The 16312-nt window shown below is 34.3% G+C and overlaps 1 protein-coding gene across 7 annotated transcripts in view; it reads left to right on the top strand.

The window, feature by feature from the left end:
- Window positions 1-16312, top strand: part of MCTP1 (multiple C2 and transmembrane domain containing 1) — a 579350-nt gene that overhangs the window by 327005 nt on the left and 236033 nt on the right. For 3 of the 7 annotated variants that reach the window (XM_066381862.1, XM_066381858.1, XM_066381865.1), the window contains exons 7-9: window positions 2556-2615; window positions 8313-8390; window positions 13785-13955. In XM_066381862.1, coding sequence (XP_066237959.1) covers window positions 2556-2615; window positions 8313-8390; window positions 13785-13955 — 309 coding nt within the window. The remainder of the gene's footprint in view (window positions 1-2555; window positions 2616-8312; window positions 8391-13784; window positions 13956-16312) is intronic. The other 4 variants (XM_066381864.1, XM_066381863.1, XM_066381866.1 and 1 more) reach the window with 2 other exon arrangements.

Below are 16312 nucleotides of genomic sequence, written 5' to 3'. Positions count from 1 at the left end.
TCTACAAAGATTTCATTTCCTGATAATTCATAGGTGGTTCTTTTAAAGCTGCAAAAAATACAAACTTTCTTGGCCACTGACTCTCTAGCCTGTGAGAACCAGAATGGCTTTTCTTTGCTGCCTCATTTTAAATTGTTATGCGTATGTATTTGAAAAAAATGAGATGCTTACATGTTTTTCAAGAAAATAGAAAATTCTTTTTAAAATCTTTGCCGCTGTTTGTACTCCCAAATATATGTTATTTATATATGCTATAAACCTTATAATTAGGGCTTCCGAGATTCCAAAATGCAGCAAATAGCATGAATATTTCTATTATAAAAGACTGTGTTTTTACTTCAATTTACTAAACTTCTAAAATTAAAAAAAAAAATGATCATTAAAATTTCTCCTCCCTCACCCCAAATTTATCAATCTCATTTTGCTCTTTGCATATTGGTCACATAATTAAGTCATTCCCTCTTTGTTCACTTTGTTCACCTGAGGAAGAATGGTAAGTGTGGAGTTAGTGCAATTTCAATATTAGTCACCTTAGTGCACCTAATGTTTAAATGAATTTACAATACTTTTTAAAATTGAATTTATTGGGGTCACATTGGTTCACAAAACCATACAGGTTTCAGTGTACCACTCAATAAAACATCATCTGTACTCTGCATTGTGTACCCATCACTCCAAGCAAAGTCTCTGTCCCCATTTCTTCCCCCTCCCCTTTGCTTACCTCACCTAGCCCACAGACCCTTTCCCTGTGGCTATCACCACACTTGTCTGTGTCTGTATCATGTGTCATGTATATATGTTTTCTGGCTAATCTCTTCGCCTTCTTACCACAATATGTTTAAATGCTCAATAGTTGTCTTATTTGTTGTAACTATCTTAATCTAGAGCCAATCCTTTCACATCTATTTAAGTTGCCTTAAAACATTTTACGTTAAGCTAAAACATACTGTTAGTTGTATAGCTTGTGTTATTGATTCTAGGGAAATTATTTGTATAAGGAGACATCAAGCAATAATTTCCTTAATATGATTCTTGAAAATTTTACCTCATGTTGCTAAACATACTGCTTAAAAAAGAACTGGGAATCAAAGTAAGAAAATAATTAGCAATAGAAAAAGAAAACGTGTCTTTTCTAAAAATTTGATTAAAGTGTTTGAGTTTATAGCATCAAAAAAGTCTGTAGTTATTCTCTCTAAGGTTTACACCCCAATGTCCAAATGTAAGTGTATTCTTTAAAGATTTTTTTGTCCTAAGTGTGACATTGAGAACCAGAACTGTAAATGTAAATGAATTTCAACTCTGTAGTGATGATCTTAAACTCAAGACCTTTTCATTATAACCTCTGACATTAGTCATGCTACCTGACCAAATCCTACCCAGGTAATTTGGGGAAATATAATTAATTTCTTTAAGAAATATTATTGATTTCATATAAAAAGTACAGGTAGATTGCATAGATGATCTCTGATGTAATTCTTTTAAACAAATTATCAAATTCCTGCATACCCTAAAGTACTTTAGTTAAATTAAACTCATTATTTTCTGATATGAGTTTTGGTAACATTTGGAAGGAATATGTATTCTCAACCAAATGAAATTCTAAGTCACTAATAGTCAATCAACAAATATTTGTTGAGCATCTACTATAACTTAGGCAACATTTGAGGGGCTGGACCACTACATCTTAGTTGCTAATACAAAATCATGGAATAATCAAGTAATTTGCAGAACTGCTTCCTCTTTATCACAATGTCAAAGGCTGACCCTTTCCCATTATTGCATCGGTTTCCCTTAGTACTATCATAACTGACACCAGAAACAGCATGCAAAACCTTCAGGTTTGAAGGATGCATGCAATTTAAGTTTTCTGTTTAAAAGTAAGTAACTATATTTTTGATTTTCTAAAGTCAAATTAGTTTCACATTATAAAATCTGAGGGTTCAGTAATAAAATTTCCAATATAAATTTGTTGCTTTGTTTACAGCCCAATAGCCACCTTTCTTAATGTTCATTTCTTTTAAAAATTATTTTTGGAAAGCTCAAGTTAACTAAGTCACTTATATATATTATATATCATAAAACTAGGAAGATTTTAGTTAGGAATTAAACTAAATTTGACTAGGTGTGTGTTTATAAGTAAGATTTCTGCTATTATTCTTTAAAAATACTCTGAATGTCTGTGGTATTATTTTATTTTGTTAAAAGGAAAAGACATTATCTGGGTTATTTCAAATTCTTAAAAACATTTAAACAATTCTTTCTAAAATAAAGTGTTAGACTTTCAGATATCTTAATCAACAATTGAGAATTAAGAGGTAAGTAGACTCTTTTAAAAATTATAGAAATAATCATCTCTACCCTTTCTACTATTGATATCAGATATGAATAACCAAAAAGCTGTAATTTACTCAATGAAAAAAAATGAGAGTTTATAAAAACCCAAAGTGTCTTTAGGATATGTAAGTTTTGAATTTTTATTTGTTTTGATTTTGCTGGGCTAATAAAGTATTCTCAAAAACACCTCAAAATTTAGCTAAATATTTGTTTGTTTTTAGGAACTCTCAAAAAATGAAGTGGTTGGAACTTATTTCTCTGTGAAGTCTTTCTTTTGGAGGGTAATGTCTGAATCCTTTTATTAATAATCTTGATTTTTGGTTCTGAATAGTAATCTTGAAAGTTAAATATAAATTAAGAAATTTACTTTTTAGAATAGACTCTCAGATATATTCATTCACCTTTTTATTAATTTTGATTTTAAGTCATTAGATGACTAAATCTTCATTTATAAAATTTAAGAACTTCATATATTTAATATATTGCTTTTAAGTCATTTCCTTGTGAGACAAAGTTTATCCCAAATTGTTAACAGCTTAGAGGCCCACAGATGTTACAGGAATATGAAGGTGTTGTCTAGAGAGTCCATTTAGGTTCTTAACCCTTCCTTTAAAACTTGCTCCATCTATTTGAGAAAATTTTTCTTCTATTACAGTGATCTTATACTATATACATAATAGATAATAAAGTGTTCTTTCTTTGAAAAAATCTTAGGAGTTAGAAAACAGCAATTCGGCTTTTGATTTAAATAAGGAAAAAGAATTTCACAGAGAATTTGTTTTAAATGCCATTGCAATTTAATGTTATTTACTCTTTCATGACTTAAACATAATGAGCTCTGTTAGCCTTTTATCATCTGCTATAATTCTGCATTATGCACAGCTTGATTTATTACTAATGCACTTACTACTTTGCTTTCAAGAGTTTCCCTCTGAAAATTTATACTTAGTACGTGATTATATCTGCAATAGATATCACAATAAAGATGCTGCACTCGTAAGGGTATGCCATTTTCTTTTTTCTTTTTTCTTTTTTTTTTTTTTTGACTCTTAAACTGCTCATGACTGAAAACTGCCTTTCTCCTTCAGATTTTAAGATTTTATGGGAGTGTCTTTTAAGCTGAGTGGCAGGTACTAGATTAAGTCATGCATTGATTTGACCAGTGAGCAAGTATAAAACACTTCTATTTATTCTCTCTGCCCTCCACACACAATTTTACTTTTGCAGCCTTTTATTATTGTGAGCTTATTTTAATTACTATAGCCTCTTTATTTCCTTTCAGCCTACTGATGGCTGCTTTCACTGATGCTACTCTGTATCTTTGCTAAAATAATAATTCCTTTTAAACATTCATTTTATTTATGAACACACAGAGTGACAGCTTTTGAATTGTCCTATTACCCTAAATAGGAAATGGATTTTTCAAAAATGTGTCTGTTTTTTTAAGACCCACAAATATAGTGAATTCATATGGCATACTCATTTGCCAAGAGAGAAAAATTCATGGCTTCTGTGTTGAGTTTGTTCTACGTGCAGCCAATGTGCAGGCTGATCGTTGTGAATGAAGACTTGCCAGCAGGACCAAGTCCTTAAGTAACACTTTTTAAGGATTTCCTTTTCAAATGACTCTTTCATCATCCTCTCTCTACTTTGCTACTTCCAAATTAGTTTTCCACTTAGTATTTTCCAATTGGTTGTATTCGTCCTTAAGTATTCTTCATTAACCCTTCTCAATCCCTTGAACTGTCTTATTTTAGAATAATAAATATGCAGAATTAAAAGGAAGCTGTTTTTGTATCTTAGGTACAATGACCTAATGTATTTGTTTCTTAAAATATGTTGAGTGACAAATTGAATCATAAGACAGAATGCTTAGGGGTCATTTATTTTATCAATGAGGAAACGAAGGCCCAGAGAAGTACTAAGTCCATTGCCCTGAAGTAGCTAGATGATATAATCAGGAATAATATTTTTCTCTCTGGCTGTCATAGAAATAAATGCTTTGGTGAAGACTTAAAGCAGCAGAGTCCCTTTTTGGGTTAATGATGAATAGAGATGTCATATATAAATAGTGCTGCCTTTTGGTTTGTCTTTATTGACACCGTTTCAAATTCTTCTTGCATTAGGTGACACTTCTCCACAGCTTCTGAAGCCGTTGATGGATGGATGTGTTTGAGGGCTATGATTTAGCTTTGTTTGAGGTCCCATTTTACCAAATCAGTAACCGAGTCTACTTTTGATGAATATGATCTTTTATATTCACATTCAAGTGTCATTCTGATAATGGACCTCACTGCTCTTTGCCCCAGCAATATTTGTATTCTGGTGAACTTTTAGAAGAAATGTGTATGAAAGGAGGTTTATCATAGACATTTTCAGATATGCAAAAAACCTAAATATCTCTTATGAGATCTTATATAAAGAGTGTGTGTGTGCCTTGTGAGTTAAACAGGATATTATTTGAAAGAAATGTTTATCAGGTTGTTTATAAGCACCAATACATGCATCCAGGAGATAGCAACTGTGTTATACTGAGTGAAACTGAAAGTTGGTGAGAATTTGCTCAATTAAGGTCAGTGCTTCATTTTCTTGAGAGCAGAATAATGGAAAGAAAGGACTGAAGTTATATAGCGATAGTCTAGTTTTCCAAAAGCATAGCATTTATAATTCACCAAAATACATTATTTTAGGACACAAAACATTAAGCAATAGATATGACAATTACTCTTTTTCTCATGAAACATAATAAAATTATGTGAATCCAGTGGATTATACTAAGTCAGAATTTCATTAAAGACTTTTAACTATCAATTGAAGGATGGTAACAGTACAGGTTTTTCAAATATTTAGTACACTTAAGTTTTGTCCTAGTTATCTCATTGATTAGACATTTAGATTTTGATGACTTAGAGTTAATGGAACAAACTCTCTTAGGAGAACATTGTAGTAAATTAAAGATAAATTTTAATATTGTTTAAATGGAGAAGGTTGGGCTATGCCCGGATACATAATATAAGAAAATGGAGAAAAGGGTCATAATATGAAATAGGCAAAAAGAATGCATAGACCACAAACGAATGGAGTTACATCAGAGCCCTGCCTAATGATAGGGTCAAACAAAGGGTGGATGAAGGAAGACCTCACAGACCAAGAAAAGATGCATTAGCTTGAGAAAACAAGAATGTAATCCTCTGCTGAAGTGCTGATATTCTGAACAATTCAACTGTGTATGACATACACCAGAAAAAGTTCAGCAATTATTTCTATCTTTAGGGATGAAAATAAGACCCTGAGAAAATAACTTGTGACTTTTAATTAAAAGTCTCACAAAAATCTTTGTAAGTCAAACCCAGAACTCATTATTTTCCCCCTGTATTATTGGTGAAAACTCATAGATTACCTTAGCAAACCAACATGATTACAACATAAATGATGGGTTTTTTTGTTACTATATCTTTTAAGCAAATTTAGTGAAAGATAAAGAACTTTTGTTTGGCCCCAATTAAGTTTAAGGAAAGTAGTTAAAATTTGAAGTAAACATAAATACCTTCCTGACAACATACATTGTATCAAAAAGCAATAGAAAGAGGAAAGAAAGTTTAAGGATAAGAACCAGGAGAATTTCTCTAAGGATTATAGGTCAGTGAATCGTCATCTAAGAAAAAAGGGATCGAAGCTTTATTATTAGAGGAGACATTTCAAACGAGGTTACACAAAAGCGCTGGGAGGGATTTCTGCCAAGGCAATCATGCTCTGAGAGGATGATGATCACAGACAAATCTACTTGTTAAACTTCATCATCCAGGTGCGATTCACGGGAATAAACTCTGCAGGAAAAGGAAAAGATAGATCATGTCTATGCCTGGGATTGAGCTAATAATTGCTCCACACTCCAGGCTTTGCAGCACAAAACAGTCATTCTAGGCTGTCATTATCTTTTCTTTGTAGTGTCTCAGTGAATCATTTAATTAAATAAAAGCATGTTCACCCCTGTGCTAAAAATAGAGAAAAGGGCTGACTCCACACACAGCTATTGTAAAGACACAAGCAATGTCTTTCATTTCAGATTCAGAGAGTCTGGGTCTCATTTGGAAGGATTAGGTTGTATACAGTAATAAAATCCAGAATAACAAAAGCTAAGGATTATTTGCACATATCGGGAGATTAGTATGGTTGAGTGTTCCTTTAGCCTCATGTTAAGTCTAAATAAAATGGGTTTTTTTTAGTTTTGATCTGCTTTTTAAGAAGGATCTAGAATAATAGAATATCTCTTGTTACTAGTGATTCAGTTTTTCAATAAATGAAATTAATAAACTTCATTAACTAGAATTGGAATATAACCATTCTCGATTTTTATGTAAGATTCTACTTCACCACTTTATGAATAGACATTAGGCTATAATTTCTTATGGAGTAGTTAATGCTCAAATGCTTTACTGAACAATGTATGCTAGTGTTTATTACCACCTGCAGACTTTTACTTTCTCTGAACTCCTGATTAGCCTTTCTCAATAATCATTACCCAAGAACATATTTTATTCTAAATGTTAAGTCAAAACATTTCAGCAAATTCTGTACAAATTAACTTCTTTCTTTTATATTATGAACTTCTTATGCTATGGTATAGTGGAAAAATCATCAGTTAGGTATTAGCAACCGCAGATTCAAAGTTCAGCCTAGTCAAGCTATAGCCCAGGGGTCCCCAAACTACGGCCTGCGGGCTGTATGCGGCCCCCTGAGGCCATTTATCCGGCCCCCTCCGCACTTCTGGAAGGGCACTTCTTTCATTGGTGGTCAGTGAGAGGAGCATAGTTCCCATTGAAATACTGGTCAGTTTGTTGATTTAAATTTACTTGTTCTTTATTTTAAATATTGTATTTGTTCCCTTTTTGTTTTTTTACTTTAAAATAAGATATGTGCAGTGTGCATAGGGATTTGTTCATAGTTTTTTTATAGTCCGGCCCTCCAACGGTCTGAGGGACAGTGAACTGGCCCCCTGTGTAAAAAGTTTGGGGACCCCTGCTCTAGCCATTTGGCTTTGAATAGGGGTATTTATCCTCTCTGCACCTCAGTTTTTTTACCTTAAAAATACTTGTCATGAAAAGTAGCGGAGTATGAAAACTCCAGCACATAATAGCTGCTCAATACATGTTTGTTTCTCCTTCTGATCTACTCTACCTTTCAGACTGGCCTAATCTAATCCTCTCTGCTGCTGTTGTTAAAGCTGATGACTCTCGCTCATCATACTATTGTCTGGAAACTAGATGCTCTAGAAGTCATGTAATATAAACTTTTAGCTCCATCACAATTTCCAACCAGTATTTCTTGTTCAGCTGTATCTTTATCTCTTGCTGCTCTTGTTTGTAGCAGTAGAGGGACTTCTGGGTTGCTTTATAGTATCAAAGACAACAAAGGCAAGTGTGATGTAGGGCAAAATTCCTCTGTCACTTTAGAGATATCTCTTTAATCATCACAATATGTTAATACGTAGGATGCAGTTAATGATGTTATAGTTATTTTCTATTCATGTAACATTTATTCTTTTGGAGCCTTATCCCTTTTTTGACATTGGAAACAAAAAATATTATTAAGAACACTGTCCAAAAAGTTTTGAAGCAGTAGACTTGGAAAAATAGTTCTTTCATGATTTCTCTTTTCATATTTCTTTTCCTGCTTCATCTGTTAGCGAAAACCAGAAACCTCCCAAGTAGGATCCATCACCATATAATCTCTGTCCTTTATTTTCTTGACCACTGCATCATTATGCTACTAAAGAAAATAGAGGCTGTGAGCTACATTGTTGCATTGACATTTATCTTCTTTGTGCTAGGAGACATTTTCTGACAGTGATTTAAGAAGCTATTACATATTTTTTCAAATAATGTTTTTTGAAGAGTATGCTAAACTCTGATTGGAATGAGCTGTTGATAGTTGCACAGAGCTTTCTCGTACAGTTCTGACCGTTCATTTCCGTCCAGACGTGCAGCAGGCCTGCTTTTCCTGTCCTGGGCTTCTGCAGAGCAGAGCTTCAGAGTGCTTATTACCAAAATGCACAAGTAAGTTCAACCATTCTGTTTGTTTATTTTTTTTCTGAGCTTGCATGAGCTGTGGGTTCTCATGGCTGACTTACTTTTCTGGAAACCCATTCCCTATACTAAACCCTTTTATGCATATGATTGGGAATTGAAATCTTGTATTTGTTTCCAAAGAATAATATACATAAACTAATACTCTCTTTAAAATGCCAACTCACTAATTCTAAAATCTTACTAAAGATAAATATCTTTGACTAATTGCCTCAGACTTTGAAATGTATATTGTTAACTGGTATTTTGATACTCTTTATTAAATCTGAACTTGGATGACTATTCCTTTTGAGAGAGGATGTCACACTGCTGTTCATGAGAATCATGCAGGTCACATGTTGGAATTATACAAAAACTGATTTGTGTCCAGGAGGGTCAGGCCCAGCAATTTCAACAAATTGCCACCAAAACTTGAAGACTACAGCTTTAAAAGTCTAAAGATTATTCCTTTTATAGGGCTGGTTCTTTGCTTTGAAGCTAGGTTGGTTTTTCATTTTATTCTTCTTTTTTCTTTCCCTTCTCAGATAATAATTCTATTTCAACAAAGACAGAGTTGAACGTATTATCTTAGGTAACTAAGTCCCAGCTGTAATATACTCATTTTATTGAAGGATATCTTGTATTTAACACTTGTTGCCCTTTAGCTGCTCCATGAGTAATTTTTGGTTGACTGATCAATATTTCAAATAATATGTATTAGATATATTTTATGAGAAGAGAAATGTTAACAAAGGAAAGAAATAATAAGCAAACTTCACCTAATTATCAGTAGACCCCTACTTCTCTCTCTGTGCTTTCCTAATCAGTAAACTTAGAGGCAGAGCTAAAGAAGGACTTAATTTAGCATATAACATGTCCGTGCCAGACAGTAGATAATGTTAGAATATCATTTTATATTTAGTGGTAGAGAGAGAGATAGAGAAAGAGAGGGGTGGGAAGACAGGTAGGCAGGGAGATGAGAAGCATGAACTCGTTGTTACAGTGCTTTAATTGTTCATTGATTGCTTCCTCAAACATGCCTTGACTGGGGGGCTTCAGCTGAAGCAGTGACCCCTTGTTTAAGCCAGCAACCTCTGGGGTCAAGCCAGTGACCGTGGGGTCTTGTCTGTGATCCCACGCTCAGGCTGCGACCTCAGGGTTTTGAACCTGAGTCCTCAGTCTCCCAGGTTGACGCTCTATCAAATGCACCACCACCTGGTCAGGCAATAATGTTAGAATTACAGTAACTAGTTATTGTTATTAGAACATAGGAGGAGGCTAGTATGCATACACCTTAGAACTTTTAAAGCATGTGTTCTCACACTTAAGTGTGCATCAGAACCACCCTGACAGGGCTAGTTTACCTCGAGTGCTGGACCATGCCCTAGCTTTCGATTCTATTGGCCTAAGATGAAGCTAAAGATTGACTTTCTAACAAGTTCCCGATGACATTGAAGTCATTGGCCTGTGGACTATACTTTGAGAACTGGGCTAATCAGAGGAAGGAAACTTTAAACAGAGCAGTGACTCAGAGGTACAATTGGAGAGCATTTTTATTTTTTTTAGTTTTGGAGTTCTACTTGTCACCACCCTTTCAATGAGCTTTCCAAAACTTTTAAAAATAAGTAAAAGTAATAAATTGCTCTCTTAAGTAGGTTAAATCTTTGTTTATGGAATGTGTTTTATTCTATGCATATCCCCAACACACCAGCACCCCAAACCACCCCCACCCCCAGCACACAGAGACAGAATAGTGCTCTTAGTGTACCGAGGGCCCTGGAGTGCAGTCTGGACAACCTTAGATAGAAAACATGCCCAAACCACAGTCAGAAATTACTAGAAGGATGCATGTGGCTGTGTGTGTTAAGCACTTACCTGCTGTGGATAGCCTAAGGTTATTGCTTCCCCTTTTACCTTATAATTTTATTACAATTCCCTATTCTTTACACTTAGAGTAAATATTCATCTGTTTCATGACTATGCAGTTAGTCAATTCACGACTAAATTAATGAAGTTTCTTTTTAGAAAAGTACCACTTTAACAAAAAAATATTGAAGAAAGAAAAAATCACTTTAAAAATGATACCTAGTCCTGGCCAGTTGGCTTAGTGGTAGAGCATCGGCCTGGCGTGCAGGAGTCCCAGGTTTGACTCCCGGCCAGGGCACACAGGAGAGGTGCCCATCTGCTTCTCCACCCCTCCCCCTCTCCTTCCTCTCTGTCTCTCTCTCTTCCCCTCCCGAAGCCAAGACTCCATTGGAGTAAAAGTTGGCCTGGGCGCTGAGGATGGCCTCTGCCTCAGGCGCTAGAATGGCTCTGGTTGCAACAGAGCGATGCCCCAGGTGGGCAGAGCATCGCCCCCTGGTGGGCATGCCAGGTGGATCCCGGTAGGGCACATGTGGGAGTCTGTCTGACTGCCTCCCTGTTTCCAATTTCAGAAAAATACAACAACAAAAAAATCATACCTGATTCGTATATCTTTGGTTGTCCACCCCCTTTTTTCCCCTTTAAACCTTTTACACAGATCATCTTAATTTCCACATTCATTAGCCCTGTTTTTTGTATTAAAATATTCTACATTCTCCTCCCTCTTATCTTCCCAAGTTGTTTTAGAAATGTTCTTCCAGGTTATAGAAAAGCATTTTGTAACAAACTAATGACAATAGGCAAAGCATTTGTTAAGTTCATCTTATTTCTGTGAAAGCATGAAGGATCTCCTGGAAAGTGTTCTTTGTCCTTCCCACCCATAAATCAAGTTCTTGTTCTCATGTGAGGACAACATGGGAGGCAGAGCGCGCAAGCAAGGGTTTCAGACATGGTACCATTCAAGAACCTAACTTAGCCTTGCTGATTGAAGATGCTGTGTAACCTAGATAGTACCCACTATTATTTTACTGAGCGCTGCATGTGACTTCTGCTTCTAGACTGCATAGAAAATGTCATTAAATATATGCACCAACAAGCTGGAATATTGTAAGTATGAATACATGTGCTCATATAATAATAAAGTAGAAGGTGACTTCATGTATTATGATCATGCAGGAAAATCTAGCCTGGAATTTTAAATATATTCAACTCATTTAACTGGAGAGTATTTTTTTAGCAACATTATACTTAAATGATTACTTTTAAATCTAGGTCAGAGTCTCTGCCCTAAAGACCAATATTAGTAGAAGCTCAGGAATAAAAGTCAGAAATATTTGGTTCTCGTCACCTATCCACTATTTATTAGCCCAACCACTTACTTCTGTGAAAGCATGAAGGATCCCATGGAAAGCAGTCTTTGTCCTTCCCAACCGTATGTCAAGTTCTTGTACATCAAATTCCTCGTCTGTAAAATGGAAATAGCCAGCCTTGCCTTCCTGCTTCCTAGGGTTTTAGTGGAAACCATGTGGTATAATATACACACACAGTTTTAAATTCTATAGCTGTATATAAGTGGATAGTTATTAATTCCTTGGTCTTAACTAAAATAATCATTTTTTCTTACTTGCAAGTAAAAATGTTTTTCTCCTTTCCATCTTTGCCACTCATATTCCTCATATTCTAACTAGCAGCAAATGGGTGAATGGACAGACAGACACTGAATTTATTGCTTCATTATTATAGGCATTCCCTGGGTTACCAATGAGATAGGTTCTGTATGTTTGTTCTTAAGTTGAATTTGTGTGTCAGCGGTAACAGGTAGGTACATTTACCTATTAAATGCAATGTAGACAGATGTTTGTCTTAAAAGAGTATTTATTTTTACCTTTCTGAGCATATAAATGTTTAAACATTTTTCAAACCTGTGAAACCTATCTCGTTTGTAACCTGGGGATGCCTGTAATAATAAGTAGAATGAAATTTTAGAACTAAAAAAAAACCCCTTGAAGATAACTTGGCACAATGAATTCTAAACAATTATTTTAGTCTGAGAAATCCTTGGTTCAAAGAAAATCCAGTGTGAAAACCCAGTGTGGAAACCAGGTGGGAGCAGAGAGGCTAGATGAAGTGGACACGGAGGCCTGTGGAGGCTGCAGGTTCCATGGAACCTCTGTGGCTCTTCCAGATTCAACGGGGCTCACAGAGGAGAGGAGCGTGGAGGCAGAGGCCCACGACGCTGTTAACAAAGCAGAACCCTCAAGCTCTGTTGTTCAAAACTTGCAGCTCACCATGCTAGGGGAATATATACTGTGATTTAGAGAGATTTCCATTGATATGTTCACATTAAAAGTATTCTTTTTTGAAGAGTGTAGTTTTTATTTTCCTAATAAAGGCACCCTGAAATGCATGAATTTGATGATGACAGATAAAAATGTCTGACATTATTATAGTGTGGAATAAAAATTGGAATTCAAAGTGGGAGGGGAAGTGGTATAAAATAGGCTATAACATTATAACATTAACATAAAAGGAGTTAGGCTAAAAGTGGAGCTAATTCATAATTCAGCTGTAGAATAATTTAAAGTTGAGAGAAATGTTGAATTTTTTCATGAAATGACTATAAGTGAAGAAAACATGTTTGACAATATGAAAGATCATTTTCCATGTTACTGAATCCAGGTACTGAATCCAGATTGTAAAGATCTTAACATTTTAGCCCCTTTCTCCGGCTTGTTTTATGTGCTATTTAGTTCAAAGAGATTATATAACCGTTTTTAGTATAATTGCTAATTTTCAAATTTGGTTCACTGAATTAAATATTGTGTCTTACAACTGAGCATGACAAAAATCATTAAAGAAAATGTTTACTAGAATGAGAAATAAATCCAGAAATATACTTGACGATATAAATCACATACATAATTTTAAAAAATTCTAATGCAAGTTTCAAACATAAGCAAAACATTTTGGGTAGATATATTGATTTTGTTTTCTGTGCTGTAGTACCTCAGTGAGCTGAAACTCTTTTAATATGGCAATAAACACTGTAAATTAAATAGAACTTACAACTAACCTTATAACTTAAAACCACCTGTAAAATACATTTGTAACATAAAAACTTTCTTCAAAAATTCATAAGTAATTAAAAATTAAATATCAGTGTGGATGAGGGCTTTCCTATTTATATCTATTTGATGCTAATTTTGACAGGCATATTTGATACATGCAAATATTCTGATATTCTTGAAATGCCTATAGCTTGTGATTTTAAGAGTTGAAAAATTGGATTTTATTTTGAGCTCTTACCTTTTGTATACAACCTTAAATTTATCATAAAATGATAACTTCATATGTATTTATAATTATATAATTAATAAATAATCATAATGTGTTTTTATTTAATACATTTTACAGCTGCCTAATTTTTATTATTGAATAATTTTAACAACAGAAAAGGTAATGCCAAATGACATATCTTGGTTTAAAACCCAATAAACTAACTCTGTTTTCTTTTACCAAAAGTTTCAGACCCAAAGTGTACGTCTGTCAGATGTACACAGAAAATCGCATCTTTGGCGAGGAATAGTCAGCATCATGCTGATTGAGGGGCGAGACCTCAAGGCGATGGATTCAAACGGGTTGAGTGATCCCTACGTGAAGTTCCGGCTTGGGCATCAGAAGTATAAGAGCAAGGTGACCATATATTTTTTGTGTTCCTATCAGGATTTGGAAGGCAGTGGTTAATTAATAGCCATGCTTTGGAAAAGGAAAAAATTTTTTAATTGTTTTAGATGAAAACACATTTAAAAAAATTTTTTTTAGATGAAAACACTTCTTAAATTCTGAACAAAATTTCTTTGGAACATCATGTCAACAAACAAGAAAAACTGTATTATATTTCTTACTTTATGTGCTGTGTGACCTTGGGTAAACCACTTCTCTATGTCTCAATTTCTTCATTTATAACACAGGAATGAAAGTAGGAACTATCTGTAAAAACCTAAGTCGATGCCTGGCACATGAAGTGCTCAGAGAGTGCTGGCTGCTCTTATTTTTACAACCAGTACTAGTATCGGAACTACAAAGAGCATTATTTTATGTGCTGTAAAACTATGCAAATTACTCCAAGCCATTTTATTCAAATTGATTTTCACCAGTACAGATTGAACGTTGTTTTAAAATTTATTTAGAAAACAGTCAATTTCCTGCTGCCACTAAAGCAGTGAGACATGGGCAAGTTGCTTTGCCTCTTTATGCTTCAATTTCCCCATCTGTAAAAATGAGAATTAAAATACTGCCTAATAAAGTTATTGAGAAGATTGAATGAATATGTTATATATGTGAAGGGTTTGGAATACTGCCTTATGCATAAGAAATACTCAACACATGGTAGTAGCAGAAGGAAGAGGAAGAGTAGCAGCAGTAGTAATAACTATATTATATAATAACAAATATACTAGTAGCAATAATATATTATATAATCATATTGTTATCATCTTATTGAGAGAAGTAATAATAATTACCAAAGGTCATAGTAGTTATAGTTATATTTAGGGCACATATCTTATCTATATTGCATTCAAATTCAACCTCTTTAATTCTGCAGCTGTATTCATAGACAGCTTGGAACAACCAATCCTATCCACTTGTATTAAAAATCATATTCTACGCTGATGTGAATATCTTGCAAGGCCTTGACATCATTACTTTTATGAATTTTTGATTAACAGCTTGCCTAGTTCCTTCTGGTTCAGGAAGTTTTCATCATTAACTGAGGTAGTTACCACTATCAAAGGGGCGACTTGTTGACAGGCAGTGAGAACTGCCAGTGGGCTGGTCAGTTACCTTCAATATTGAGTGTCCACATAGAAAGGAAGAATATCATTTCTGACCTGAAGGAAATCATATCGTAAGGACAGTCTTACAAAATTGAAAAGTCAGGTGCTTTATGGCCAAATAAGTAAAACAGAACACTCCTCAAAATATCATAGGAGTTCATCTGAGCACAGTTATGAGACATTTGAATTATCATAGCATCCATCCAGTACCATCTTTTTTTCTGCCATGAACTTCATAACATTTAACACAAACGACTCATTCCAGAAATAGGTACATATGACCACTTCTGTCTGTCCTTTATCAATAAACATAACAGCATTTCCATGGTCTAGTAGGCTTAAAACATTTCTTATTTTTATAGTTCTGCTCTTTAGATATGAAATATGAGACCCGATATGGACACATGTCTCTCTTTGTTCTTTCTTCCCATGATCTATTGCTGATTAATTTCAGATTAGAACTTTAAAAATTGTGATTCATTTGCATTACCTTTGCACATAGTATACTTCATTGCTTTCAAAGTCTTTATATCTGAAGATCTGTCTCCCATACATTAAAAAGAGAAAAGGCCACCATGTGCCTTCTTGCCATAAGAAAGAATAGAGAAACAAGTATGAATGTTGTTTAACCCAAAAAGGAATGTAATTTTAAAGCAAATCAGTATAGGTCACTTTATTCATTGATTCCACCAGGTGTCTTATTTGAATACTTAAAGTTACAAAATTACACTTCAGAAAAGATATTTTTCTTGTATGTGCAACGTGGAGATTATACACACACATATTCATATTAATTCACAAATAGTTTTGGCGTATTGTTTTAGGAAAAGAGGTCTGAAGTTCTAATCAAATATTTGAGTTAGAGTCTAGATACTAAAATGTAATGACCTTGAATAGGTCGCTTAAACTCCAGGTTTTAGTTTTTCTATATATAAAATGAAGATGATGTATAAATACTGTAATTCTAAGATACGTTTACTTGACCACCCCAAAGTTACTTGCTTTTTTCTCCTGCTACCACAGAACTTAAATTTATATATATGTGTGTATATACACACATTATATACTCAGCTCAGGAATTCACATGTGTGGGGGTGTAAGAAAAATAAAGAAACCTTGGGAACCCTCATCATCCTTTTATATGAGATGACAGATTATGTGTTATGTCCTCGTACATTAGTAGGTTATGCAAAATCAGTGCTAGTGTCTGAG

The sequence above is a fragment of the Saccopteryx leptura genome, chromosome 4 (assembly GCF_036850995.1).
Source record: "Saccopteryx leptura isolate mSacLep1 chromosome 4, mSacLep1_pri_phased_curated, whole genome shotgun sequence".
Taxonomy (NCBI): Eukaryota; Metazoa; Chordata; class Mammalia; order Chiroptera; family Emballonuridae; genus Saccopteryx; species Saccopteryx leptura.
Note: the sequence above shows the minus strand (reverse complement) of the source record. Positions and strands in the feature narration are given on the sequence as shown.